Here is a 27,826-nt window from a genome sequence, read left to right on the forward strand (position 1 = left end):
AATTTTGGTGTCGTACACATTTTATTAAACCCATCAGTTACACAAGTCCATTTTTTATTTACAATTCGTTAGCACAAGCACAATGGTGAAGGGGGAGAAATACATGCTCATTAAATAACTAAACACCTACATCAGAAATACTTTGCTAACAACGGAGGCACCATCGTGAAAAACATCAAAAATTTTCAAGCAAATGAGCAACTCCAAATCTGTAGCTCACAACAACATAGCTACTCGGTAGCCTTTAAGTAGCTGCAGTTAAACTGGCACAGCATGTGTGCTCGTACTGTAATTGCAGCAAGTTCTCAAATGCAGTTCGCTTTGTGACATGTACATTCGGCTTGCATGAAGATTACATAGAAAGATCATTGTGAGGGGGACAGGATGCACAACTGCTCACAATTTCCCTGCTATCAAGTGGGCGTTATAAGTACAACTAATCACAACACGCAGTACAGATCTTTAGCCAGCCAGTGTCTCGTAGAAACATTCCCATGACACATCTTCAATTGGCATACGACTTAGTCATGCTGTACAAAGGAACAGATATCATAAATTATATCTCCCACGCTCAACATGAGAAGCGTAATACAGCAAATGTATCGCGAGTCTACTTACTTTTTAACCGCAACAAGCACAATTTTCGGGCTATGCTATGCATAAAGCAGCAGTTAGTACATGTTCTACGTGATGTTCACCTGCCCCAGCAGTAGAAAGCTTGCGGGGCAGGATGGCGGCACGGCAATTTTTATTACACACTATGTACAGTGTGCACCATGAGTTCACACCAGCACACACGCACGGCAGCGCCATGGATACGTCGTCCGTCTTCACCACATGTTGTAGTCGACCTCGTCGTTGTCGAAGGCCAGGAAGAAGCCCAGAATGGTGATGAACACGACGACGTTGCCCGCGAGTACCAGGCCGCAGGCACTCCACTGTATCTGCGCAAGTAGTAGGCCTCTTCCTTAAGATGTACACTAAATAAGTGCTCGAGTGAAATTTACTTCAAGCACGAATGGGAAGTGGGCAAAGGCCAGCAGCATGCAAATGGGGGGCCCTTCTTTCTCACAGAGCGCAAGGTGCGACAAAAAAAAAAAAAAAAAAAAAAAGCTGGGTTTCTGAACAATAGTGTAGCAGGATTCGGTTAAGCCGATATGTAGTATCTCGCAGAAATGCAGACAAAACACATACATAAATTGTGCCACGCAAAATATGAATGTCGCCAACAGTAAATGCAGTAGCAGGAAGCTGTAGTTCTCTCATGGTAGCTGCTTGTACTTCACTGAAAATACTTTGTGGTAGCTGTCACTGTATTAAACACTTCCAAGGGTGCAACAGCCGAAACAGGATTTGGAGCAATTTTTGGAGCAGAAAAATGCTCCTTCTGGAGCACAAAAGTCCAAATTTGGAGTAGGTTACGAAAAAAAAACCTGAATTTTTTAGCCCGAAATTCCAAATTTGGAGCAGTATAATAAAGAAAGTTTACTTTTAGAAAAGAAAACAAAAATATGTAAAAACCATTCAACATCAGCTAATTCGTGTACAGTGCACGTGAACACTGCTATTTCAATAAAAGCAGTGTGTTGAGCCACCCCACAGTGCAAACAATGACTAAGTCAGTGCGAACAATGACTAAGTCCACATTAGCATTTGCAGGACCTGTCAAATAATTCGACAGGCACTGGAAATGCTAATGTGGACCTACGAACCTGGCAACCTGGAAATTTTGGAGATTCGTAAAGCAGGAGCAAGTGGGGGTAGCAAAAAAAGAAAACTGGCATCCGCTTTTGTCTATCGTTTCTCAAGGCCGCAGAAACGCCATACACAGCAGCTCTGAATGATTGCCAATAATTTTTTAGACGTCAGCGATCATACTAGCACGGCGCGTGCACGAATGAGTAATTAAGGAACAAAATGTACTGTGTCCCTGACAGTAAGTACCTAATAGCCACTTCTAAATCTCAGAATGCTTTTCCGCAGGACACCAGTGTACTGCGGCAAAAGTGGCTTAAAAGGCGTTCTGCACGCAATAAAACAAGCATCAGGAAATTTGAGAACTACTGTCCTTTTCTATTGCGATAGCAACTATATGGACACTCTCGACGAGTTTTTGCCGTCATCTCCCATATAAAGTCCAAACTGATAACATATCCCTGTGCATAGTATGTTCTACCACGGGTAAAAGAGCGCGACGAACGCGGCTGAAGCAGACATCAAACGAGCCAGTTCATCGCTCGGAGGGCGCATGCGATAACACCACTCCGCTCTGGAAGCCTGCCATCAAAGCATAGAGGAAACGCCCCGCCTGTCTTGAATGACCATCAAAAGACGCAAGAGGGGGGGCAAGGGGGGGGAGCTGTCGCTCGAGCAGCAACTTTGAACTTTGATTGTAAGGGTGCGGTCGCAATCGCTGGCGTGCGTGCTATCTCGGCAGCCATCAGCGGGCGGCTCGTATATCCTGCTACGTGCTGCGCTCTCAATGCGAAGACACTGTGCAGAAAGAGCGTCTTTCCCTGGAGCAGCCGTATTCTCTTATCTTACACCAACGTTTTGTAGAGTTACGTGAGATCGGATACAAAAGAGTTTGCTGCCAGCCTCACTTTGTATAATATTACAATTTGTAGGTGTTGCATTCATTGCTTCGTCCTTGCGGTGAAACTTATTTATTTTCTTTCCCGGGGGGGGGGGGGGGGGGTGGAGGAGTTGGGGTTAGGGTCTGCGCGTCTCTATTGGATGATGATGCCCACACTGCAGATGACCAACGTGGCCTCCATTTCTCGCTCAAATTTGCTCAACTGAGAAAATTTTAAGGGGAGGTGCTACTCGAAGAAACTTTTTCTTTAATATTCACCCTAGAGCAATGAAACTTGAGTCAATTATAGAACTTTTTATGCTGATTTCAAATATATAATTAGTTTTCTTGCAAGTTGCATACTTTTAGCTCTGCAACATGACAAAGTGAAAAACTTAAGCCTTTTGCCCCCCCTCTTTTCAGACCTAAACTTCAATAATTTTTTACAATTGATAGTTCATAATGTTTCAAATAAAGTGTGGAATGCAAATAACTAATTAGGAAGTTCATACAAAATATGTACTAGACGTGAAAAATTTTAACGTGGGAAGTTCATATTTCTCCTACCCTAGTAAAAGTTTACATGACTTTTTTTTATTATATAATAAGAGTATTGAAACGTGAACAAGATAATTGCATTTCTCGTACTTTGGAAAAAATTTGGAAAAAGTTTCATGCAGATCTGAGCACCAGAAGTACCCGAAAAATGAGGGGCACATTGACAAAAATGGCAAAATTTGTGTTTTGAGAAAAACGAGTTTTAAAGTCCAAATTGCATGTTTATTTATCAAAGATGTCATTGAATGCGACAAAATTTGTACACAAGAAAGAACAATCCTCCTTGTAGTGGCCACTGCCATTAAAATGCGCCAGCACCATAGGTTTCGCCCTCACGGCTCTTTCAGGCTGACTCTTCGACAAGAGATTTTTTCTTCAGCGCACGCCGACGAGCCCTTGCTTCTCCTGTTAGTTTTTGAGACATTTCTTTCTGGCGTGTGCTGTCCTGTGATGTGCCAAGAGCAACCAGATCATGAGGCAGGAGCACGCCAAGCTCTTCCAGAACACGTTCAAAACTGGAGTGCCCTCGATTAAACCAACATGTTCAATGCTGTCATATCGGCAATCAACGAAGACTCGTCGTCCTGTGATTTTTCTTCGTCTTCGAAGAGTCCGATCTTTTTCTGGGAGGCACTCACATATTCGAATGCCGCGGCAAACTCGTTGGACGCATCGGTGTCACTGCCACTACGCCTTGCGGCAGCAGACGATCTTCTCGTGGTTTGAGTGTTCAACTTTGATTTGTGCCGGCGTCCTCGAAATTTGTGCGCCGCGTGAAACTTGACAGGCCGGTGACAGCGCTTCCTACAGCTTTCTTCATCCATAACGGATAAGCACTCGAGAAAAGCGCTGTTCAGCTGCGCTGCTCGATGAGACACAGATCCTGCAAGTAGGCTTCACAGCACACGCGCGCAGCGGCCAACGGCGGCTCCCAATCCGTACCACGTGATTTAAAGCCAGTCGCGGCGCTCGAAAAAGGCGGCAAAAGCGTGCTTCTCTTTATTATTTCTTGCGCTGCAGAAGCGCGGGAAACCGTCGCTATTTGAAGAGTGAGGCTCGGCTCTTCGCCTCATGCGGTCGACAATGGCGAGCGGCGCATTATCAGCGGCAAGGTGCTCGAAGATGTCACACTTTCGGCCTTTTGACAGTCACCTTGTGCTCTTTAGACGCAATTTTAAAGCATTTCCAGTTGAGTCTCGACATTGATTTTTTTTTCCAGAACAGTAGAGGTACTAATCTTAACAAAACAGGTGAAAACAAAAAATCGATAATTTTTTAGAAAACTCGCGTTTTTCGACCCGCATCTCCCCTTAAGCTGGTCGGGAATTTTGGCGCAGCGTGGCACAATTTTAACAAATTTTGGTTTTGGCTCAGCTTGGCACAAAAATGAGGAATTGTATCAAATTGGCGCAATTGGAGCAGCTGTTGCATCCCTGCACTTCGAATACTACTACATATTATGTATCTGTATATTTAAGGTTTACAAAAGCAGCATACTGGATGCATAAAATAAGGTGAATATACAGCTGGTTGGCAAGCAGTTTGACAGAACTGCAACACCTTTTAATAATGCATACACTTTCACGCAATCAGGACCAATCTGGATAGGATTTCTTTATTGCAATTAAAAATTATCTTTGCTACACAGTGCAAACAAATCCAGATCGAGTTTAGTGCAGATGCCAGCCAAATCACGACCTGGGAGCCATATCGCGATAGGCAGATAGCAATCACATTGATCCCAATTGGGCCTGATCGCAATTGAAAGTGACCATGTAGCAGCCCCTCATCTGGATCGGCCCTAATGGCGATCAAAAGTGCCCGTGTGACACAGATATTAAGATCAACCATAAAAGCAAATGGTTAACGGTAATGCATTACTACCTAAGACTGTGCTCTCCTAGTGGATGAAATTATCTTGTGCACACGAGATATCCCTGAACCAAAGACATTCCTTACTACACTGACATACACTACGATACCATGACCGGCTATATCGTTGGATATGTGACAATAGATACCACGAAACACTGCTTTGATTCATACACAACAAAGATCTTGCATGAACGCATACAGAACAAGCATTATGCATAAACCAAGTATGCCTTAAAGGGCCCCTAAACCATTCCGACTCCAAAGACGAGGGAGTCTTATCAGGATATCGCACTTTTGGCTACACCCTGTTATCTACACATGCCCAGTCGAAAACTCACAAAACGAAGTGAAATCAGTTGATCACGCATGATAGCCATGCGTGACAAGGAAGAACTGGTGTGCGACGGTATGGAGAAGCAGAATAAGATACAATTCACTACTAATATCCCTTGTATATGGACCTATCAATAGCTTATTTCCTCATGACGTCACGTGAACAGACTGCTGGCATCATGAATTGCATTAAAAAGACAGGAAACGCCAGGAGAGAATAACGCACTTGTTCTTTGTATGTTTAGAGGTTGTTTAGGGGCCCTTTATGGACAAGTATGCATTGCACTACCAGTAGAAATTTAAAAACAAAGATAGTCCATACCACTGCGTGGGGTGCTGCGGGTGACCGTGCCAACACCAGGGGCAGGCCGAAGGCCGAGATGACGATGCCGGTGGTGATGAAATAGGCCAGCTCCTGCGCTGCGCTCGAGCTGGCCACATCTTCCTTGTAGCGGCGTGCTATCAACGTGGGCAGCGGCGACAGCACGTAGAACAGCACCACGAAGAAGGGGTACCAATTGCTGCACAGCGCAAATGTTCCCGTAACTATCAGTCTGGCCTGATGGTGAACCATGAGATTGGTGAAGCAGCACACAAAAGACACAATTACGCACACATAAAATTGATTCAAACACACGCGCTGGAAATAACAGCGAGCTTGCTGTTATTTCCAGTGCTTGTGCTAGCGTCATTTTTATGTGAGCATGATTGTGTCTTTTGTGCACTGCTTCAACAATAAGTTTGGCCCTGAGGCAAGGTCACTTTCTTGATAGAATCGAACTTCGATGTTGAGTAATAAATCCTAGGGTTGGTTAACGTGTTTATTTTTGTTTGGATAGATCATCCCTTGTTGATGATTATACGGATGAAAGGGGTAAGGGAGCAGGTTGTAAGGATTAGGTGTTCACAAGCCAAAAACCTTGACATGATTATGAGCCATGTCATAGTGGAAGATGCCGGATTCATTTTCACTCCACAGGTCTCTTTAGCCGAGGGGTCTCAAAAATGTCAGTTAACGTTGTCATTTGTAAGGCGACCCTTCCCATATCTCAGGTCGTTTCTGAAGGGGATTTGGTGTCAGTATTGGAACAAAAAAATCGGCATCCATCTCCAGAATGACTAAAATCTAACAACGATTCTGAAATACAAGAGTTTTTGTTTCGTGGTTATGTTTTAACACATGGTGAGCGCGTGCGGCGGCTCACGAAAGAAATCCTTGAGACCAGTCACGTATGTGTAGCTCATGAACATACTCGAGAAAAATTTTTTTAAATATAGGACGAAGACAGTCATGTGCGGGCCAGTCCACTAGTGAAAGGTGTATGGGCAACGTGTTTGAGACCCCTGCTTTAGGTTTCCTAAAAGAGTTTTACCACCGTAAATGACCCAACGATGCTGTATTTTTTCACATGCATGACACTGTTTCTCAACTCACCTGGGCTGAGGCAGGGCACATCCCAGCACCAATAGAGTCATGCCCACTGAACCCGAAAAGGCAAGGGCAACAAGCCTGCAAGAAAGAAAAGGTATTTAATACAATGATCTAAATGGATTCTATCAAGAGGGTAATGCTTGGGAAGTGTGAAGGTCATGAAATAATTGTCAGATCTTTCAAGTGGACTCCGTAGTTGGTATCAGAAAGTCAGTACTAGCATCATCAGCCTTACTGTGATGTCAGGATCCAACATTTGCTGATCTGTTGTAGCAGCAAGACTTTGTTCAGACCTTGCTTACAAAAAGTCCTCTGCGGATGCACGTCAATCTAAACAACCGATTCATGAAATCTGTTCAGGCAAGTTGGCAGTACCCCGATCGAAGTGAAGGGAACGACTTTTATTTCCTGTGCTACTCCGAGATAAGCCGACTGTCCAAGCAGATAACAGATGCTGTGCACAACCATCATAATGTAAACAAGCATTCGATAGCATGTGTAGCAGTGTTTTACAAAACAAGTGTTCTGCGCCAAATTAGCAGCGCGTAACTTGCAGCTCGATAGAAAACTGCGAATCCGCCGTCATTACTAAAGTGGATGGCATCTTCCTGTCAAGCACGCGAGTGTTACAAAAAAAAAAAAAAAAAGAAAGACAACGGCCCGCCCATTGGGCAAGCCGCGCAGAGTAAAGAAAAAAGAAGCAATATCCTTGTCTTTCTGCGAGGCAGTTACAAGATTATAGGCTACGAGATAACGGGGCACAGCAAACGGTCGCCTTCTTGTTCCCCTCACTCGCAACATATGTGAATTCGCAAGGAACTACACAAACATAATAAGCTGATTACTCACGCTGTTGTTGGCGCCCGGATGGAGTAGACCCCAGGAAGTGCAAGAGGAAGGAAGTTTTGAATTAGTAACACACTCGCATAACAAGAAGTTCACGTTTTTAAAGCGCTAGTGATGTGTAGAGCGCGAGCGCCTACTTGTCAATGGACAACTTCCAACACCGGGCGAGTTCTTAAAGTCACAAGAACAATGCAGCGCGAGACTCTAATAAAATTGCGCGCGCGCTCTGCAAGACCGAAGCAAAACGGAGCTTACATGGTGCATTCTATTCCTTTCAAACACTTTGTCCCCGACGAAACAAAAATAATTTTTTATTGATCCACACTAGCGAAAGCATTGGAGCCCGGACACGAATATGAAGTTCTCGCATTCCTTTGAATGCGGAGTCGTCTCACATGTTGTCGATCGGGAGGAAGAGATCCCCTACTTCGCACCGAAAGCGCTACACGTTGCAGAGAAGGACGGTAATTACATAATATCGCGAAATGAAAGCGCTTCCCACTCGCTCCGTACCTTTGATGCCCGCCATGTTGGTAGCTAAACTTCGATCGATGCTCCGCAGTTTGTCATTTTGCAAAAATTATTTTAAAATAAAACTCTAAATTGAGCGATTTGTACGTTTAAAACACTCCTTAGATTTACTGACTATTTATAATTTATTTATTTTAACGTTTAAGTTTCCTTTAAGTGCGACTCTGTAATGTCGTGTCGCTTCCGTTCATTGGCGTTGCTGGCATAGTGGGCCGTAGTTCTCTGTCTCTGTGCTGGGCTTGGGGTGACAAAGCTTTGTTCGTCGTCCTCAAGCATCCGGAAAAGTCACAATGGCCGCGAAAAAGTACGTATCCTCACGTTTGATTCCGCCCGGTCCTTTAGCCGGCGAGCTGAACTCAGAGGAGCTCGGCGAATGATAGTTGGTCGGCTGTGTTAGGCTTAAATGCCGGCTTCTATTTTCCGCTAGTCATCGTTCCTATTTTTCAAGGTTGACGGCGTTATTTCGTCGAATACGATCGTTCATCCTGCACAAAAAGCGTAAAGGGGGTTAGGGCTTCTTCGAAGAAACCATTGTGAGGTTAATGCTTGCTATTTTTTTTCAATAAACCCGTGGGAATACTGTTCACCAGCTGACGCGTACTGGTTGTTGTATCGCTCTTTGATCTGATTCGTAATGAATATTCTCTTATAATCGTGTTCTCGGAAAAACGCAGGACATAATTACGTCATCGAAAGTGCTCCTCTCGTGCGTCTGCGCTTCGACTCCGCTTTAGATAACGCAATCCTTTCTCGCTCGGAATTCTAAGCACGATTCCCAACAACTGTTTACGTCAGCTGGTATGGCTGACTATCAACGAAGACACGGGAGTTACACGGGTATGTCGTCAGGATCGATATCTTACGCTGACGAAACGTCGGAAGCGTTCGTTGGCGACCCGGAAAGCGCCGGTGTGGTTCTGTTGTCGCATTATCTCAATGTCATTGTCCTCCATTCGCGGGGCAGTCGCGGGACGTTATTTGTGGTTCGGCCTTCAGCCCTGTTCGTGACGCAACTGCGGCCGGTATGCGGTATCTCTCGAGCAAGGCTACCATCTGCCTACTTCACCGTGGCTTAGGGGAAAGTAGTAGCGATTTTATTGTTCGGCTACTTTGGCAAGCCATTGCGAATCGAAACTATCCAACCGCCCGCAGTCTTACATGTGGCGAGATATGCGATTAGTTGACTCAAGGCCTTGCGAAGCAGGCTTTTCCTTTGGTTATGTTAGGTTGGGTTAGGTTGCTTGGTTAGATTGGGTTGTGTTAGTTTAGGTTACGGAGCGCACTTTACAAAGCTTTGCGGGGCGCGTGGCGAAGTTCGCCGATATTGGGTAGTGAATTAGTCGTTCTAACAAATGTATCATGTTCTTCCAGCTGTAGCTTTAAAGACACACTTAATAGGAAAAGAAAAAAAACAATTTTTCTCGTTTTAGTAAAGTACTCTTTAGCAATAGCAAAATCACAATGCTTTCAGCGAGAAAACGCTTGGTAAGCGACAAAACGCGCAGAAAGAAAATGCTGGTGGCGACGCCACCTTGAAATTCCCGTACCACGCGTCGTGACGTTAAAGATTTGGACGGCGTCCACTAGGGCCTGCATAGTTCCTAAACGGTAAAAATGGTCCTCTGAGGGAGCCAGAAGAGACTTCGAATACAAAGTTTCCAGAAATTCGGTTGAGACAATGTTGACAAAATTCGAAATGCACTTTGAAATCCGTGACGTCAGGTGCGGAGATTTCGACGCGAAGTTTAAAAATGAAACCTTGATTTTCTCCTTTATTAACAAACCTGTGATTGTGAAATTAATGTCATTAGAGATCCCCAGGTGGTCGAAATTTTCGGAGCCCACCACTACGGAGTCTCATAATCATATCGCGGTTTTGAGACGTTAAGCCCCGACAATTATTATGTCATTAGAGTTATCTGGAGTACAATTTATCAATCTAGACCGATTCATTGTATCACTTTAGCACCTTTAAAGACTCATTTTTTGCTCTGCCCCTAGTTCACGGTGTCAGTTGCACAGGTGATTCAGTGAGTGTTGAAGCCACCAAGTGATGGTGGGCCCCCATCCTTAGCATTCTTTCGTACTACCCGTGCATTCTATTCGTCAGCTGGTTTTCTTGTTAGGGGATTCCACAATGCTCTGGGGCCCTTATACTTAAGCTTTCCCCGCACACCTCAGGAGTGTCCTAAAATGAGGCCACGGGATAACATAGCAGAGCGGAAAAATTGTCTACACTACTTCATTATGTTTCATTCCACTTCTGGTGGGACTTCACAAAAACCTGGTATGCTGCTATATGCCAAAAGTCTTCCAAGAAAAATTGCTTGCGTTGCATTGTCATTTTAAATAACAGCCCAGCAAATGTTTTTCTTGCGTGGGATTCTAAACAGGCGGTGACTTTCTAGACTGCTTTCCTATTCATTTTCGTTTCCCTTGTTTATCTCGTAATGACAACACGTTTAAAAACTGCAACATAATGCCCTATGCTTTTCTTGGCATCATTATTTTCCATCTGTGGTTGCATCTGCAAAAGCTGGCTCCTGGATCACTTCGCCCTCTTACCTTTTTACTAAAGGAATTTTTGTACTTCGGAGTTTCTTCTGAGGCTCATCTTATTTAATATGTATAGCTTCATTTCGTTTGAGCCCACATTCCAAAAACTGCATCGCCTAAGGTAAACTTAACTTTGTAATACACATCTGACCAGCGGAACTGGAAAAACGAGGGACAGAGGGAGGACAGACAAGGACAACAGACAGTCAAGTCCTTGTCTGTCCTCCCTTTGTCCCTTTTTTTTTTCAATTCCACTGGTCGTACTAGTATTAGCTATCAATAAACTAGCTCAGTCGAATACCATTTGTTTGTAGTTAATAGTAATATCTGTCGTTAACTAGTACAGGATGCGAGAACACTTATTTCGTGAAAAATTACTGTATGCAAAACAATGAATATCATCGGAGCTAACGCGCAGTGGACATTTTCACCTGAGGAAGTGAACTGGATTGCTGTCAAAAAAAAAAAAAAAAAAACACCCCACAGTTGGTAGATTTCTGCTTGTAAGGCAATAACTGGCAACACTGCTCTCTGCACATTTTTTTAGAGGTGCTCGTCAATGTTATCCTTCATCCCAGTAGTTCATCCTAAATTGTCAGCTGTAATTGTTTAATTGATGAGACTGTGTGTCACTATTTTAACTGATGGCCATTACATTTGAAACATAATCTCTTAGCACTTCAATGACATTACTTTTGCTTCATAACTTTTAGTGTCAAGGAACTAACATCATATGAAAGTTCACTGAATTGAAATTTTCATGACTCGATGATATACAGTCATTGGATTGACTTGACAAGCGATGATCCTGGCATGTTGTGTTGTTTCACATTGGTGAGCCACCTTGTGGCTACGTGACAATGGGGCAGTAATAAAAATAGCAGTAGTGCGGGGTAATGCCGCAGGTTTTCTCTCAATGGCACGCTGAAAGATCGTACACTAAATAACTGCATCTTGCTAATGGTGATATCTGCGCTGCCGAAAGCACATCTGTGAAGACCAGGACTTCACTATAGGCTGTTTCAAACATTTGTGAGAACGGCAGTTGCATTTCAGTGGATGTGAAATGCTAGGGGGCCTGTGTGCTTAGGTTTAGGTGCATAGTAAAGAACCCCAGGTAGTTGAAATTTTCAGAGCCCTTCACTAAAGCATGCCTTGTAATCATATAGTCGCTTTGGCACATGAAACCCCAGCAATAATTATTACAGCAAGCTCAAGACTCCAAGAAACTAGTTCAGGTGTCTTGTAACTTCTACCAGAGAACAGAAGAAAAAAAGTTTTTGTTTAGTTAGTGTACAGAGTAACCTTCTATCTTAAATGAGAAGGCCTAAACTTTAACACGTCTAAACATTGAAATGCTACACCTAAAAACTCATCAAGCACATTACGTCTAAACTTGAATACTTATAACTTGTGCACTCGGTGCACTTGGCTTCAAAAATTTTGTATTAGGTGCTGGAGAAAAAGTTTGAATATGGTAGCTTAGTGTTATGGTACTGAACATGGTAGATTAGCCACTTTGGTATTGTACTAAGTGCAAGGCTGCGGGTCGAGTTCCTGGCCACTGTGGCAGCATTTTGATGTGAGTGAGATACATAAACATTTGTGCACATCAATGAACTCCTGGTTGTAATAATGAATCCCACTTCTCCCACAATTCTGCACCGATGTTCGCACATATTTCAGAAATTATGGTACAGGGCTCTTGTTTTACTGCTGTGTAGTATGCGTAGCAAAGAATGTTGTGTAGATTTATTCTTATTGGGATTCTGGTTTTTGTGTCTACAGTCCAGACGACTTGGCCACAGCCATCCTGAAGACTAAGCAGAAGCCGAACCGCCTGCTTGTAGAGGACGCCATCAACGATGACAACTCTGTCGTCTCCCTGTCCCAGGTAAGCACATGTGTGTGTGCTAGCATTTCAGTGTCGATGCTTTACCATCTGAGCTTATCAGGAGCCCAGCAGGTTTATGAAGAGGGTGAATTCATGGATTCTAAGTAGGGCTCCCGGCAGTTCATGTAAAAGATACCCTAACCAAGCACCTCTTTGCCCTGGGTACCCATTTCGAAGTGGTGGCCTACCCTTTCCGCTCTCTCCTATCTTTCACTCTCCCTCCTCAAAATGCTGTGCCATGTTCCCTTATAAGTTCAAGAAGAGACCTCCTTACCTCCAGTCATCATCATGGCAAATCGTTTTCACAGGTGCCTGCTAGCAAAGGAAAGTGCGTGAAAGGAAATAGATTCCCCCTACTTCGTACTTTTTGTCAGTTCCCAGATTATCTTTCGGAACTTTGTCACTAATCTTACGTCACATGTTCATCATTAAGAGAGAAAATCAACATCTCACTTTTAAGTTCCTGCTGAAACTAATAGATGAATGTCACTGATGTCACAGATTTCAAAGTATGTATTTTGTATTTCGGCCACATGGTGCTACAAAACTAGTGCAAGACAATGTACATTGTTTTTCCCATGAGCTCATTTGCCATTGTTGTGCCTGTGCTCTTACTTCATTAGGAAGCTCAAGTTTACTGATGAAGCGTGCTTTGTCCTCCTCTATTTTCACATTGCTTGCCCCGCTGGAATCCTCGGAACTGTCTTTATCGTTTAAATAGAAACATTTCATACAAGCGATGCATGCCTGTTCTCTCGCCACGTCCAGGGCAAGATGGATGAGCTGATGCTCTTCCGGGGTGACACAGTGCTGCTCAAGGGCAAGAAGCGCCGCGAGACGGTGTGCATTGTGCTCTCCGATGACACCTGCCCATCGGAGAAGATCCGCATGAACCGCTGCATCCGAAACAACTTGCGTGTGCGCCTCGGGGATGTGGTGAGGTGAGCAAGGACATTGGCTCTCTACTAAGTTAGGCAACAACCACAGTGTCACAATGCCAAGCGCTGTTTTGTATGCATTTTCTGCCCGTGCACAATGTTCTTGAGCTTGCACTCTGGAGCAGTACATGTGTCACGGTTTATTTCTCTGGGGGACCCACCAAACTTTAATGGCACTAATGTGCTGCTCAGCTATGCTTGAGAACATCGGTTGAAGTTCCGGCCATGGTAGCCACATTTTTATGCGGATGAAATGGAAAAAACAAAAAATTTAATATTTGGGTGCATGTTAAAGAACCCCAGGGTGGTCAAAAATTATCCGGAATTGCCTGCTATGGCATGCCTCAGAACTATGTCGTGAATTTGGCTTGTAATACTGCAATTTTATTTTTATACCAGGGGCGTAGCCAGAAATTTTTTTTTGGAGGGGGGGGGGGGGGGTTTCAACCATACTTTATGTATGTTCGTACGTGCGTTTGTATGTGTGCGTGCCTATATACGCAAGCAAAACTGAAAAATTTCGGGGGGGGGGGGGGGTTGAACCCCCCCCCCCCCCTTGGCTACGCCCCTGTTTTATACGTATCTCAGTTCACCAAAACAATCGTATGTTGTTCGGTAATTTGTACTGTGTGTGATGTGTAGTTCACTGTCTTCAATTGTTTTATATGTGTAAACTTCTGCAAAGAAGACATGGGTGAAATTTAATAGTGACATTTTGGACTTCTTGATCTGTGGTACCTTTCACGAAAGCACTTGTTTCCTGGAACAGCAGGCAGCATGTCTTCTGCATATTTCTCACTCATAATCATCCCCTCCTGTGTTGTTAATTTCAATGGTATGCTGGCAACTGTAAAAATGGGCATCTTTTAGTTTTTTATGCAAACGGCCAGAGGTTGTTAGTACATGTTCAGCGGCATTAGCATGTAAGGGCAAGCAGGTTCTGTGTTAGCAAGAATCAAACTGTGATACATACAGAATTAGTTTGTCGTTAGCATAATCTAATGATTGCCCTTCCCTTCCATGAACCAGCATCCAGGCCTGCCCGGACGTCAAGTATGGCAAACGGATCCATGTGCTGCCCATCGATGATACTGTCGAGGGCCTCTCAGGGTAAGAGGATTGTGCTGCATATCGTACTGCAGACAGTTTTGTCTTCTATAAAAGTTTTTTTTTTCTACCTGGAGCCTAAAATTAGTGCTTCTTTGTAGCATAGGGTTTAGCTCTACAAAGATAGGTTGTATATATGTTCGTATATGCACACGTGTTCCTTGTGGCATGAGACAGTTCCCTCTCCAAAAGGAAAACTATTGATACGAACTGTTACGAAACATATGCCTTCGTTTAGGTAAAGGCCGAGTATGCTAAAATACTAAGTGAAATTAATGAAATGAAGTGGCATTATCTATTCTTGCAGCATGTTTGTTTGTGCTTCGCACGTACCAGATATTGTATTTCTAGTGAGAAGTGTGGGTGGCGAGATGGGAAGCAATGTTTGTGGGCTTGATTTTTTAGCTGTGTTCTTGGTGGCAAAACCCCAGTGAATGCTGTTTTCGACAACTCACTACGTGTCACGCTGTTCGTACAGGAGCCTATTTGAGGTGTACCTGAAGCCATACTTCCTGGAGGCTTACCGGCCCATTCACAAAGGGGACCTCTTCCTTGTCCGCGGTGGCATGCGTGCAGTCGAGTTCAAGGTGGTCGAAACGGACCCGTCGCCCTACTGCATTGTGGCACCAGACACTGTCATTCACTGTGATGGAGAACCCATCAAGCGCGAGGTGCGTAACAGGCCTCTGCGTTTCTTTGCGGCGTGTAGTGTGTGCTTGATGTGAAATCGGAGAAAAGTGCAGCACCTAATGATGCAATGCAATCTTTGATGGCCTTTGGTATTTCGAGTTTTGCCTTTATATTCAAGAATGTTACACCACTATAAAATAAGCTTCACTTCAACACTGGAAGGTCTAACACTGGAATTGCTGCGGAGCGACGCTCAGCAGCAATTCTTGCCATTTCACAGTGGGCCTTTTCCATATCTCATATATCGGTCATTTCTTGACAGGACTGACATCGGGTTTCGAGTTATTGATACTGATTTCCGGAATGACTGCAATCTGGACTCTGATTCCGCGATAGTTAATGTTCCACAGTTATGTCTATCTTTACACATGGAAAATGGATGGGGCGCCTCGCGAAAAAAATGCTTGAAACCATTGACGTTAGTGTAGCTCGTACACATAATTAAGAAAAATTTTTTTAAACATAGTGGACGATGACAGTTTGCTGCGGGAGGGGTCACGGGTTTGAGACTCCTGCACTATATTGTTCAACATGCCCCATTCCAAGAGCAACGTAAAAAGCATAATTTTTCTTTGGTTGAAAAATCTGAACTAGAAGAACTTGGCAGCAAAAGTTTTGTTCACTGATTGTAGGTGGGTTAGCTGATACATATCCATAGTTGTCCCATTTTTGCACACTGTTTTACGTAGTTTTGTTCAGTAGCGCTTTAAGGGGGGACGTGGCTTTCGTTACCAACTTTCTTATTTCTTCATGGATTTTGATGAAAATTGGCACACTTATTTGAAATGTTGTTTTAATGCTACTGTAGAAATTTCATGAATATATCTTTAAAACTTTTTGATTTACAATATATTTCACCTTCTGCTCTTGTTCCGAGTCTGACTCGCTTAAAAAATGTGATAGGAAACTCGTTCAAAGTGCTATGCATTCTAAGATGTCTGATTGCGGGCGTGACATTCTTAGATTTTTTTATTTGCAACAAAATTTTTTTTAGTTTTCATTTTTCATGAGGTGACTGCACAACAGGCATCGAGGCTTTGTGCAACTCGTCAAATAGCTAATTATCAAAACGCCATACTGAAAAAGCAAGAATGTCACGCCCTGAACTGTGCTTCAAGGAATATAGAACAAAAAACGGAACTGAAATAGACCCAGCGGTCAGTGAGAAATCAGCGGAACAAGCGAAGCAGGAAGCAAGAAAAGTCGTTTTGAGAAAACGGCTTTTAAAGTTGTACCAACGATATTACTTCATCAAAAGGCACTGGGGTCGTAATCTTTTGAGTCCTTCGTAATGTGCACTTTCTTGAGTGCCCTGTCTTTAGTTTGAGGTGCCTTGCTTCTCTAAAACACAAGAAGATTGTGATCTTTAAGGTGTTTTATAAGGTTGGACCTCCTGCACAAGTGTTTTCTTTCTTTTTTCTTAAAATCCTTTTCTGATATACAAAGAACATGTAGCATGAATTTTAAACGAAGTTATGAAGTGGTGTAATAGACATGACAAAAAACAAGATATTGTAATTCAAGTAGGTCATGTACTATGATGATTTGCCAGCTTTCTTGTATTCATGCTCTCATTAACACAATTAACAGTCTTGATTGCAATTGATCATTGAATCATTTTTATAGGATACTAAAAGCGGCTCTCATCATGGCAGCCTGTCACTTCTTCCTAAATAACAGGCAGTTATGGTGGAATAGGAATTCCTTAGCAGTTTATCAAGACGCGAACTGGGCAGATATGAATTCATCTCCCTGTTTCACTCGTCAAGCTAATTTGTAAACCTCGCCTGCGATGCGCTTCATCATTCACCCGGTCGCGGACACGGTTTTCTGCGAGGCTTTTATTTTTTCAGATGATTCATGAGCGCTTACGGCGATACTACGCACGGCCCCAAGCGCGCCTAAATTGCATCACCAGTGCCTTATTTCACCTCTAAGTGCTCGGCCGCATAGTCCGGGAAGTCGGCACGCGATGTGCTGGGTGGCGGCATTCGGTGACGATGCGCAATATGCCTAGGCGCGGCGACGAAAAATAGGCGCGCAACGTGTTTGGCCTCGCATTGCGGGACGCCGACGCGCGCCCGCTGCGCGACGAGCTTGGCCGTGGGGTCCGCTGCCGATGCGTAAAATGACCATCCGCTGTACCGAGAAGCCGGCGGGGGGAGCGCTTCGTTCCTTGCGAAGAAGCACACTGCCGCGAGTCCGCTAACGCGTTGCTCTTGCCCGCAAAGTTCGAGGTTCGTCTCGCATGCCGACGCCGTGAGCGGAGTTAAGCCTAGTGACGACTCCGAGCAGTAGACGCGCCGGCCGCGGTGCCCGATGTTTCAAAGTACGTAATGCGTGGTCGCGAGTACAAAGAGCCGTCCTGCGATCATCTTCGTCACGACGTCCGAAGTGCGCATAAGCAGAACCTCCAACCACGGATCCGACGAGTCAACGCTAGAAAGTCGGTCCGAGACGCGCGTTTGCGATGTTCGCTACGAGTGCGGCGCGCCATCGTAATCCCACCGAGCTTCCGCTAGTAGTGCTAGTAGCTCCAAACTAAAACGTAGTTCTTGTTCAAAGTTATCGTCGAGCCGTGAACACAGAGCGATTGCGAACACGCAACGAAGTAGCGCGACTTTCGACAGCCGTGAGCTCGAGACGCACGAGCTGCAGACGACGATCTTCCGGAGCGAGCATCGGACCAATGGCGAGGCGCGCTGGGGCAACATGGCGGACGCGGCCAATCGGAGGGCTCGAAACGACCTTCGAACATTTGCTTTTTGTGCGCTTGTTTTCGAAGGGAGGAGCCAGCTACGGCGGGGAATTTGAAGACGGATAAATGCGCTTTCCGATGAGCCCAAGATATCGGCGCCCGGTGGCGTCATTGCGGAGCTATGATTTTTTGAAAATCAGTGTTTTTTTGCGATTTCCCCAATAATTTTCGCCACCTCGGCAGGCGCAACAATTTTTTTATAGCACTTCTACGCGGTTTTCGGTGAAGATATTTTGGAATCGGATATAAAAAGGGCTACAGAAACTGAAAATGTGATTTTCAAAAAATCGATTTTTTTGCCATTTTTCGCGATACGAAAGCCGCGTCCCCCCTTAAACTGCCGTGCTGAACAGTGTTTCCTCACTAGCTTTTATGGACACCAGTGGTTTGCAATAAACTTCTGGTGATCTTACGTTGAGCATGGGCAAATGTTGCAGGAGGAAGAAGAGTCCCTGAATGAGGTTGGCTACGACGACATTGGTGGCTGCCGCAAGCAGCTAGCACAGATCAAGGAGATGGTTGAGCTACCACTGCGACATCCCAGCCTATTCAGGGCCATTGGCGTCAAGCCTCCCCGTGGTATCCTTCTCTACGGTCCACCCGGCACAGGAAAGACTCTCATCGCTCGTGCGGTCGCCAATGAGACTGGCGCTTTCTTCTTCCTCATCAACGGTGCGTGCTCGTCTTTAAGAAACGACAGTGTCCTATGTGATTGTTAGATTGATTTGATTTTTTTTATCACAACGCGTGATGGGAGTTCGAATATAAATTTCCCGGGGCCAGCTAAATTATCTGTTTCCAACCTTCTTCTGTACTAAATGATTGTAGCCGTTGCCAACAATATGAAACCTCACTTGATGGGACCAGAGCCGTATATTCCCTTTGGGAGAGTTCGGCGCTCTTTTGATCTCGCCGCCAGTCTGGCAACAGCGCGCTTCCGCGCCGCCGACGCCATTTCGTGCCGAGGTTTCTCGTGATGCTGTACCCGTGACGTCGCTGTCGGCATTTATGCTTCCTCTGTGACCGACCTGGTGTGTGTTTGCTGCTGATCGTGCACGTGTCGGCTGCGTGGAACATCGTGGACCTGCACGGACGTCGCAATGGGGGCTTGCAGCGCGGTCGCTGAAGAAAGGGTTCGCCAGAGACGGAGCGTTGCGGGCGCACGCCAACGCGAGCTTACAGTGCCGCGGCACAAAATGGCGGACAGCGCCGCGCCGCCGCTAAATTTGGATGGTTGTTGGCTCCGCCCCTCCGCCGAACTCTCCGAAGGAATATACGGCTCTGGATGGGGCGCTTTATCGGAAACAAAAGATGCATTCGGCTCTAAAAGTATATTGCATTGTTGACTCTCCAAAACCCTAACGCACTTTTTTTGTGTGCATGTTCCAACAGGACCCGAGATAATGAGCAAATTGGCTGGAGAGTCTGAGAGCAATTTGCGAAAAGCTTTCGAAGAGGCAGAGAAGAACGCACCGTCCATCATTTTCATCGACGAGTTGGATGCCATCGCACCGAAAAGGGAGAAGACGCACGGCGAGGTGGAGCGCCGCATCGTCTCTCAGCTCCTGACCCTCATGGACGGGTTGAAGCAGCGTGCCCACGTCATCGTCATGGCCGCCACCAACCGACCAAACAGCATCGACGCCGCCCTTCGACGCTTCGGTCAGTTTGCTTGGTGTTCACTTTGTTGCCGTTGCTATACTGTAAAGATACTGTGGCCAGTGATATTTATTCCAGGGGTTGCCCTGAAAGGAGTTAGTGTTGATGATGCGTGCCAATGAACACATTCCTCGTTTAGGATGAGCCCAGCTCATCCTTACCTAACTGTCCCCAAACCATTTTGGAGAGTATGGCTCATCCGCTTGAAGGCAAAGCTTTCTGTTGTTAGAATGATGAAACCGGTCTGAGAATGCTGAAGATTTATAGCAGCATTTTTGTTCCCGTTTTGTTTTTTATGAATTATTAGCATGTAGCCAGCCTTTTTTCCATGAGTTTCCAATAAACACTTGGCAATAATGCGTTAATATACACTGCACCTTGATGCTAGCTTTGTCAAACCTCCTTGCAGCTCCTTGGAGCTTGTTGTTGCCAGCGTTCAGCAAAGTGATTTGTGCAAGTTTCAGCTAGTTCTGCATTCATATGCCTCCTTTTTGCATGTTAATATGCAAATATTGCACCTACACTACTATAACACTTTTTATTGTTGTTGTAAAGAGTTTTTATTGGCACTTGACTTGGATCACAGTATGATGACGTGTTGCTGCAGGCCGCTTTGACCGAGAGGTGGACATTGGTATCCCCGACTCGACCGGCCGCCTGGAGATCCTGCGCATTCACACCAAGAACATGAAGCTGGCTGAAAACGTCGACCTCGACAAAATAGCAGCCGAAACTCACGGTTTTGTGGGGTCAGATTTGGCTGCACTCTGCTCAGAGGCTGCTCTGCAGCAGATCCGCGAGAAGATGGACCTCATTGACCTCGAGGATGACCAGATCGACGCGGAGGTGCTCAACTCATTGGCTGTCACCATGGACAACTTCAGGGTGAGTGTCGCTGGATGTGCGTCTGCTGAAACTTATGCATCGTGACCCGATATTTTGCACATCTTGGTGGTGTCATGGGGATATATTCTTGATCTTATAGGGTTACTCGGTCGATAATTTTCCTCCTTTTGTTCTTTTTCATTCAACGATGGGCCAAGCCCTCAAGAGCCTAGCCTAGGAAATGTACTGGTTAGCATGAGTGCGCTCTGAAAAACAAATTTTTAAGCTCCACTTTCAGTTTCTACTGTACCCTGATGTCGTGACACTGTATGATCTTCTAGTCTGCTCGCGCAAGATATCGCAATGTTTCCATGGTCACTCCGCTCCACTTCATAACTGCTTTTGTGACGCACAAGAGGCCATTTTGTATGTTTTGGTATTACATCATCACAACTAACCAACACCAGCGTGTGTGACGTCGCCAGAATTGACACTGTAGCCTGACATCACGTCAGTGTCGATGTCAGTAGGTGCGCCATGCAGAAACTGATGCAGAAACGTCAAAATAAATTATCTCATCACCATTTCCTGAGCTTCACACTTGCTCCGAGCTCTCTCTGTGTACAGGTTTGTATGGCGGAGTAAGCTTGGCTTCAAACATTGGTTTCAGTATTCCTTTATGATGGTGGTGTCTTTTTCACTGCTTTTTAAACGAGCTAGGCTGTTGGCTTTCTCACGGGCCATGGGCTGCTTGAGAGACATGAATTTCTGCTCTGATATTGCCTTCTGCATGTAATGCTAAAGGCTGAAACTAGGGGTGTGCGAATATTCGAAATTTCGAATAGCGTTTGCTATTCGATTCGATTTGCACTGGAATTTTACCATTCGAACTTCCCAAAAACAAACACAGTCAACGTTCGATTGAAAGTGACCCCTTCAAATTTTTAATATGCTTCACCTCATCACACCCCGTTATTGCGGCAAAGCTGCCTTTTAAGGGGGGAGGTGGCGATCAAAAAAAAACTTTTTTGTTTGTTGACCTAGAGTAATCAAATTTGGCAGGCACACTGAAGAGTGTCTCGAATAGCTATATATGAAGTTTCATTGCGATATCTCGAGTAGTTTTCAAATTACACTATGTTACATAATCTGATGACATACTCTGCTGGTGAAAAGCCTAGCATTGTAACAAAACATGCCAGGAAAGTCCAAGTGGTTTTGATCTTTACTCAAAAGAACACTACACAGGATGACATTATTAAAAATTGTCTATTCCTTTTAGTTTTTTTACAAATAACATCCCCATCAGCTTCATGTGTTGCATCAGAACTTCTCATGCACTAGTTATCACATACAAAAAAAACTATGCCCTAAGCAAGGTAAAGAATAATGTCATCCTGTCAACAAGACTTCAAGGATTAAAATAAAAAAAACGGAATCAAAATCTGTATTGTAGTTGCCAAGATATCTGCTTCACGAGCTGAGCAACATGCCAAAAAAACAGTATTGAGAAAACTGCATTTAAAGTTTGGCCTTTTCTAAAACACCTAAAGATTGTGGTCTTTGGTTTTTTTTTTTATGGTGTATCACTTCTTGGACATGTGGCCTTTCTCCAGTGTGCCTTTGTTCTTTTTTCATAACCTCCTTTTTTTATCTACAAAAAACCAGTATGGATTTCAAACCAAGTTCTCTGTATGACGGAGTCGTGTGATAGACATGACAGAAAAGAAGTTATTGCAATCTAATAAGGCCATATACTGAAATAATTACACATATTTATTGTATGTATGCTGTCATTAGCATAATTAAGTCTTGCTTATTGATTACAATTAATCATTGAATATTTTTTATAAAGAGAGGTTTGTTGTGACAGAAAATGACTCACACCATGATAGCCGATGCCTTCGTTCCAAATAACAAACAGTTATGGCCAAGACGTTAGTGGCACAAGGATTTTTGAGCAGTTTATTCAATGACACGAGTCGGGCAGATAAAAATTCGTCCCCCTGCTTCATACACGTTCTTTTGCCACCCTCGCGTATGAAACGTATTATCATTCGGCCGATCGCGGCAACGCTAGTCTACGAGGCTTTCAGTGTTTCAGAACATTCATAAACGCCTGCGGCGATACCAAGCACGGCTCCAAGCACGTATAAATTACATCACTAGTGCTTATTGACAGCACTCTGACCGCGAAGTGCTCGGCCGCGGGGTCCGTGGAGCCGGCGCGTGATGTGCTTGGTGGCGGCGTTTGGTGACGATTCGCGAATGCGAAGCTACGATGACGAAAAATCTGCGCGCAGTATACTTGGTCTCGCATTTTCGGGTGCCAACGCGCGAAATTGCTACCGCTGCTCCGAGCAGTTCGTGGCCGTGGGGTCTGACGAGCTTGGCTGTGGAGTTCACTGCCGATGCGTAAAATGCCTATCCGCGGTCCCAAAATGCCGGCGAGCAATGTGCCTCTTCGCTTGCGAAGAAGCACATAGCCGCGATTACGCTAGCGCGTTGTTCTTGCCCGTAAGGTTCGAGGTTCGTCTCGCTAAACGGCGCCGTGAGCGGCGTTAGGCCTAGTGACGACTCCGAGCAGTAGGTGCGCAGGCCGTGGTGCCCATTGCTTCGAAGTGCGTAATGTGTGGTCGTGAGTACAAAGAGTCGTCCCGCGATGGCCTTCGTCACGATGTCAGAAGTGCTGATAAGCAGAAATCAAAACATCTAACCGCGAATCCGACGCTGAAGTCAACGCTAGAGTCGGTCCAAGACGCGCGTTTGCGATGTTCGCTAGGAGCGCGGCGCACCATCGTAATCAGATAGAACTTCCTCTTGCAGCTCCAAACTAAAGCGTAATTATATTCTAAGTGATCGTCGAGCCGTGAACACAGAACAATTGCAAACGTGTCACGAAGTAGCGCGATTCTCGACAGCCGTGAACTCGCAACGTGCAATCGGCAGACGACGATCTCCCGGAGCGAGCATCGGACCAATGGCGAGGCGAGCTGGGGCAACATGGCGGACGCGGCCAATCGGAGGCCTCGGAACGACTCTCCAGTGTTTGCTTTTTGTGCGCTTCTTTCTGAATGGAGGAGCCCGCTGAAGCGGGGAATTTCAACACGGAGAAATGCCCTTTCGAACAAGGCCAAGAAGTTGGTTCGCGGTCACGCCATCGCGGAGCTACAATTTTTTGAAAATCGCTGTTTTTTTTTGCGATTTCCACAATAATTTTCGCCACCTCGGAGGGCAAAACAAACTTTTCGAAGCACTTCTGGGTGGTTTTCAGTGTAGATATTTTGGAATCAGATAGAAAAAGGGTTCCAGAAACTGAAAACTTAATTTTCAGAAAATCGATTTTTTTGCCATTTTTCGTGATACGAAAGCCGCGTCCCCCCTTAAGCTCCGTTACGGTCGAACTTTGCGAAGAGACAGTCAACGTCCGATTGAAAGTAGTCCCTAGATTTTCAATATGCTTCACCTCATCACACCCCGGTATTGCGGCAAAGCTGCCTTTCAAGCTCTGCTACGGTCGCAAGTGTACCAACTCAAGAAAACGCTGGTTCCAACGTGTAGATGAAAGATGTGGCAGAGGTGGGGGCTCAAGTAATGCTGTTTTGGGCCTGAAATTTGGGCAGGAAGTCCGAAAAATCGGAAGCCGAAGGTTTTTAGCATCCAAAATTTCAGATGTTCTTATATATGGACGTCTACGAGGCAGATTTGGAACTCCGGACTTGAAGCGAGCACACCCTTGTCCGCCACATCAGTTGAGCTACCACAGAAGTTGAAAGAGGAGGAGAGGCTGAGGAAATGTCATCTTTGCCTATCACGTGCAAAGTGTTGTCAGCAAAACTCTGGCGGCACCAAATCATGTACATAAATAGAATTCTGCTTCTACATTGCCTCATTCTTGATAAGGAAACTATGAAACACCACCCCGCCAGTGCTTCATCAACCTAGTGAAAAGAAACGCTTTCATGTTGCTATCTGATAAGAATATGCTTAGAAATCCTCTCTAACTTTTTTCTGCAATTTCGCTTCGAAGTATTCGAAAAATATTCTAGCAATATTCTAGAAATATTCGAAAAATATTCGATTCGATTCGCACTCACACTTCAATATTCGAATTCGCTTCGCACCCAAAATTTTGCTATTCGCACAGCTCTAGCTGAAACTTTTCATTGAGAAGCTGTGTCTTCAGGCTAAGTGAGAATGAAGGGTTGATACCTTCAGATAATACAGGGGGTTTAATTACAAATCTGCTTCATTTTTGCTCACCAACCAGTTTTCTAACGTTTTCTGTCACTGTCTGCTCTGCAGTGGGCCATGGGCAAGTGCAGCCCGAGTGCTCTGCGCGAGACTGTTGTCGAGGTGCCCAACATCACCTGGATGGACATTGGAGGCTTGGACAATGTCAAGAAAGAGTTGCAGGAGATGATCCAGGTCTGTGTGTTTGATTTGGCGTTACACCTTTACTACTCGGTTGCACTTGGATGTTTGTAGAGGTTAGTTACTCTTTTCCGTGCCCAATGTTCTAAATTATTCGCGTAATGAACGCACACCCCAACTTTGCTTTGCTCTTTTTTTATATATATATAAAAGGGTGCGTTCATTGCATGAGTAAATGCAGTACTACAGTATAACCTCGTTACAACGGATCTGTTTACAACAGACATTCGGATATTACATACCAATTTGCGGCGTTATGCTGACCTCCGTATTAGTTCCATTGATTCAGCTTCGTTTACAACGGATTCTGGTACAACGGACATTCGGGTATAATTGACTAAAATTTCAGGCCAGCAAGGTGGTCAGGACTCCTTTAGAGCGGACTTTTCTACCACGGTCATTAACTTCCGACTTCAAACATCGCTTAGCATACTTTTGGGACGGGAGCAGCGCACCGCGGATATCGACGTACCGATTTAAGAACGAAGGCCGCCGATCCCCGGTCTGTCAATGATCAGCTATGCCTAGCTGTAGCGACAAAAAAACTGCACGCAGCGCGCTTGGTGTTGTGTTTGGGACGCTGACACGCGAAATTGCGAGCCGCTGCCACCGCGTCTCTGCGCGGTCGCTGCGCGGCGAGCTTGGCCGGGGGGTCCGCTGCCGATGCGCAAAATGCCCATCCGCGGTTCTGAGGAGCCAGCGGTCAATGCGATTCGTTGCTTGAGACGAAGGACATTACGGCTTCCTCGCTTTCGCATGTCCGCTAGCGCGACGTTCTTGCCCGCAAAGTTCGGATTTGGCTCGTACATCGGCACCGTGACCAGAGTTAGGCCTAACCACGACATCTAGTAGAAAGCTCGGTTGCGATGTGCGTGGCCGCGGTACCCAATGTTTCAAAGTACGTCATGCTCGATTGCGAGTACAAGGGGTTGTCCCGGTGTGGTCTTCGTCATAAGCTTCGAAGTGCTGATAACAAGAACCTCGAACAGCGGGTCCAACGAGTCGCACGTCTGCGATGTTCGCAACGAGTGCGGCGCGCTATCGTAATCTGATGATTGAGCTTCCGCTTGCAGCTGCCCAACTAAAGCGTTCCAAATTATACAGTTAAACCCCTTTATAAGAGACACCAATGTGCTCCATGAAAGTAAGGGTTGATAGGAAAATGCATAACTTAGTACCCTGCTTATAAGAGACACCTCATATAACAGGCAAGAATTTCTCCCCCATGAGTGCCTCTTATAAAGGGGTTCAACTGTAGTGGACCCGTAAACACAGAACGAGTGCGAACGCGTCACTAAGTAGCGTAATTTTCGACAGCCACGACCTCGTGACGCACAAGCAGCAGACGACGATCCCGAAGCGAGCATTAACACGTTTTGGCTGCTTCTGTGGTAATACCGCAGAAGCAGCCAAAACGTGTTTTTCGTACGCTTGTTATTGAATGGAGGAGCCAGCTGAAACGGAGAACTTGAACGCGGAGAAATGCTCTTTACGACGAGCCCGAAATGGTGGCGCCCAGTTGCGCCGTTGCCGAGCTATAATTTTGAAAAACGCTTTTTTTTATATTTCCGCAATTTTCGCCAAGTCGGCAGACGCAAAACACATTTTTTATAGCACTTCTACGTAGTTTTCATTGAAGATATTTTGGAATCACATAAAAATGGGCTACAGAAACTGAAAATGCGATTTTCCAAAAATCGCATTTTTTTTTGGTCCCCCGTTAAAAATAAGACCATGTTTGTGACTCGTAATTCTCTCCGGTTATAACAGACCCGTTCAGTGTTTACATGAAAGTCTGTTGTAACAGTACTTGGATTTTACATACTCCCTTTACAACAGACCAAAATCCTCTTCACTATGAAGGTCTGTTGTAATGAGGTTATACTGTAGTCGCTCAATCTGTGGTTCGGCTTCTTGTCTGAATCCTTGTGTATGTAGTATGTAACCATGGAACAGGGTGTTAGGGCTGCGAAGGTCTGTGCATTGAATTGGAGGCAACTGCCTTCACGTTAAATGCATTGGAAGGTGACGCCACAGGAAATCAGAAACTTGTCTGTGTATCTTGTGCTACAAATCGTTTCTAATGTTCGCTGAAACCTCGATATAACGAAATATTGGTTATAACGAAGTAAATGAATAGCCTTGCAATTCATAGTGTTAGGAATGTACGTTAATAACGAATTTTTCGGATATCACAAAGTTATTTTCATGTAAGGTCTGACTTCATTATAATGAGGTTTAAGTGTACAACCAACCTGCCCAAATCGCCACAGTGCTGCCACAGTGCCGTTTTTTACACCAAGTTTTGACGGTGTGACTTCCGAGTACGATTACTCTCCCCAAACATCCTTGCACGCGAATGACGATTGCTGTGTTCCCTTCTTGTCCTCTTCTGTGCACAGTACCCTGTGGAGTACCCGGATAAGTTCCTCAAATTCGGCATGACCCCGTCACGAGGCGTACTCTTCTACGGACCACCTGGGTGTGGTAAGACACTACTAGCCAAGGCCATTGCCAACGAGTGTCAGGCCAACTTCATCTCCATCAAGGGACCCGAACTTCTGACCATGTGGTTTGGAGAGTCTGAGGCCAACGTGAGAGACGTCTTCGACAAGGTGCGTGCACTTTGATTGTTCTTTTTTTTAATCGCACAAGAATAAAAGCGGCATTGGAGGAGTGGGCCTAAAGTGCGAGATCTGCTGGATAACACTCACCTGTGTACGAAAGGCACGCCAAGCCTTAAAATATCCGGTATTTGATCCGCATCAATCAACTTAGTTACAAAATGCAAAGATATTGTAGCCCAGGGTGCAGA

At 45.1% G+C, this 27,826-nt stretch overlaps 2 protein-coding genes across 3 annotated transcripts in view; one reads left to right on the plus strand and one right to left on the minus strand.

The window, feature by feature from the left end:
* Window positions 1-746: 746 nt before the first annotated feature.
* Window positions 747-27,826, minus strand: part of LOC119405020 (leptin receptor gene-related protein) — a 282,779-nt gene continuing 255,699 nt past the window's right edge. The window contains exons 2-4 of the mRNA XM_049419158.1: window positions 6,777-6,850; window positions 5,664-5,862; window positions 747-944 (exon numbers count right to left, since the gene is read on the minus strand). Coding sequence (XP_049275115.1) covers window positions 831-944; window positions 5,664-5,862; window positions 6,777-6,817 — 354 coding nt within the window. The 5' untranslated portion in view covers window positions 6,818-6,850 and the 3' untranslated portion in view covers window positions 747-830. The remainder of the gene's footprint in view (window positions 945-5,663; window positions 5,863-6,776; window positions 6,851-27,826) is intronic.
* The window catches only part of LOC119405019 (transitional endoplasmic reticulum ATPase), a 30,706-nt gene continuing 11,190 nt past the window's right edge, over window positions 8,311-27,826 (plus strand). For both annotated transcript variants that reach the window (XM_037671764.2, XM_049419157.1), the window contains exons 1-10: window positions 8,311-8,454; window positions 12,495-12,600; window positions 13,369-13,541; window positions 14,568-14,648; window positions 15,124-15,316; window positions 18,531-18,765; window positions 19,486-19,755; window positions 20,360-20,637; window positions 24,883-25,005; window positions 27,414-27,626. In XM_037671764.2, the coding sequence (XP_037527692.1) occupies window positions 8,441-8,454; window positions 12,495-12,600; window positions 13,369-13,541; window positions 14,568-14,648; window positions 15,124-15,316; window positions 18,531-18,765; window positions 19,486-19,755; window positions 20,360-20,637; window positions 24,883-25,005; window positions 27,414-27,626 (1,686 nt within the window). In that variant the 5' untranslated portion in view covers window positions 8,311-8,440. The remainder of the gene's footprint in view (window positions 8,455-12,494; window positions 12,601-13,368; window positions 13,542-14,567; window positions 14,649-15,123; window positions 15,317-18,530; window positions 18,766-19,485; window positions 19,756-20,359; window positions 20,638-24,882; window positions 25,006-27,413; window positions 27,627-27,826) is intronic.

The sequence above is a fragment of the Rhipicephalus sanguineus genome, chromosome 9 (genome assembly GCF_013339695.2).
Source record: "Rhipicephalus sanguineus isolate Rsan-2018 chromosome 9, BIME_Rsan_1.4, whole genome shotgun sequence".
Lineage (NCBI taxonomy): Eukaryota > Metazoa > Arthropoda > Arachnida > Ixodida > Ixodidae > Rhipicephalus > Rhipicephalus sanguineus.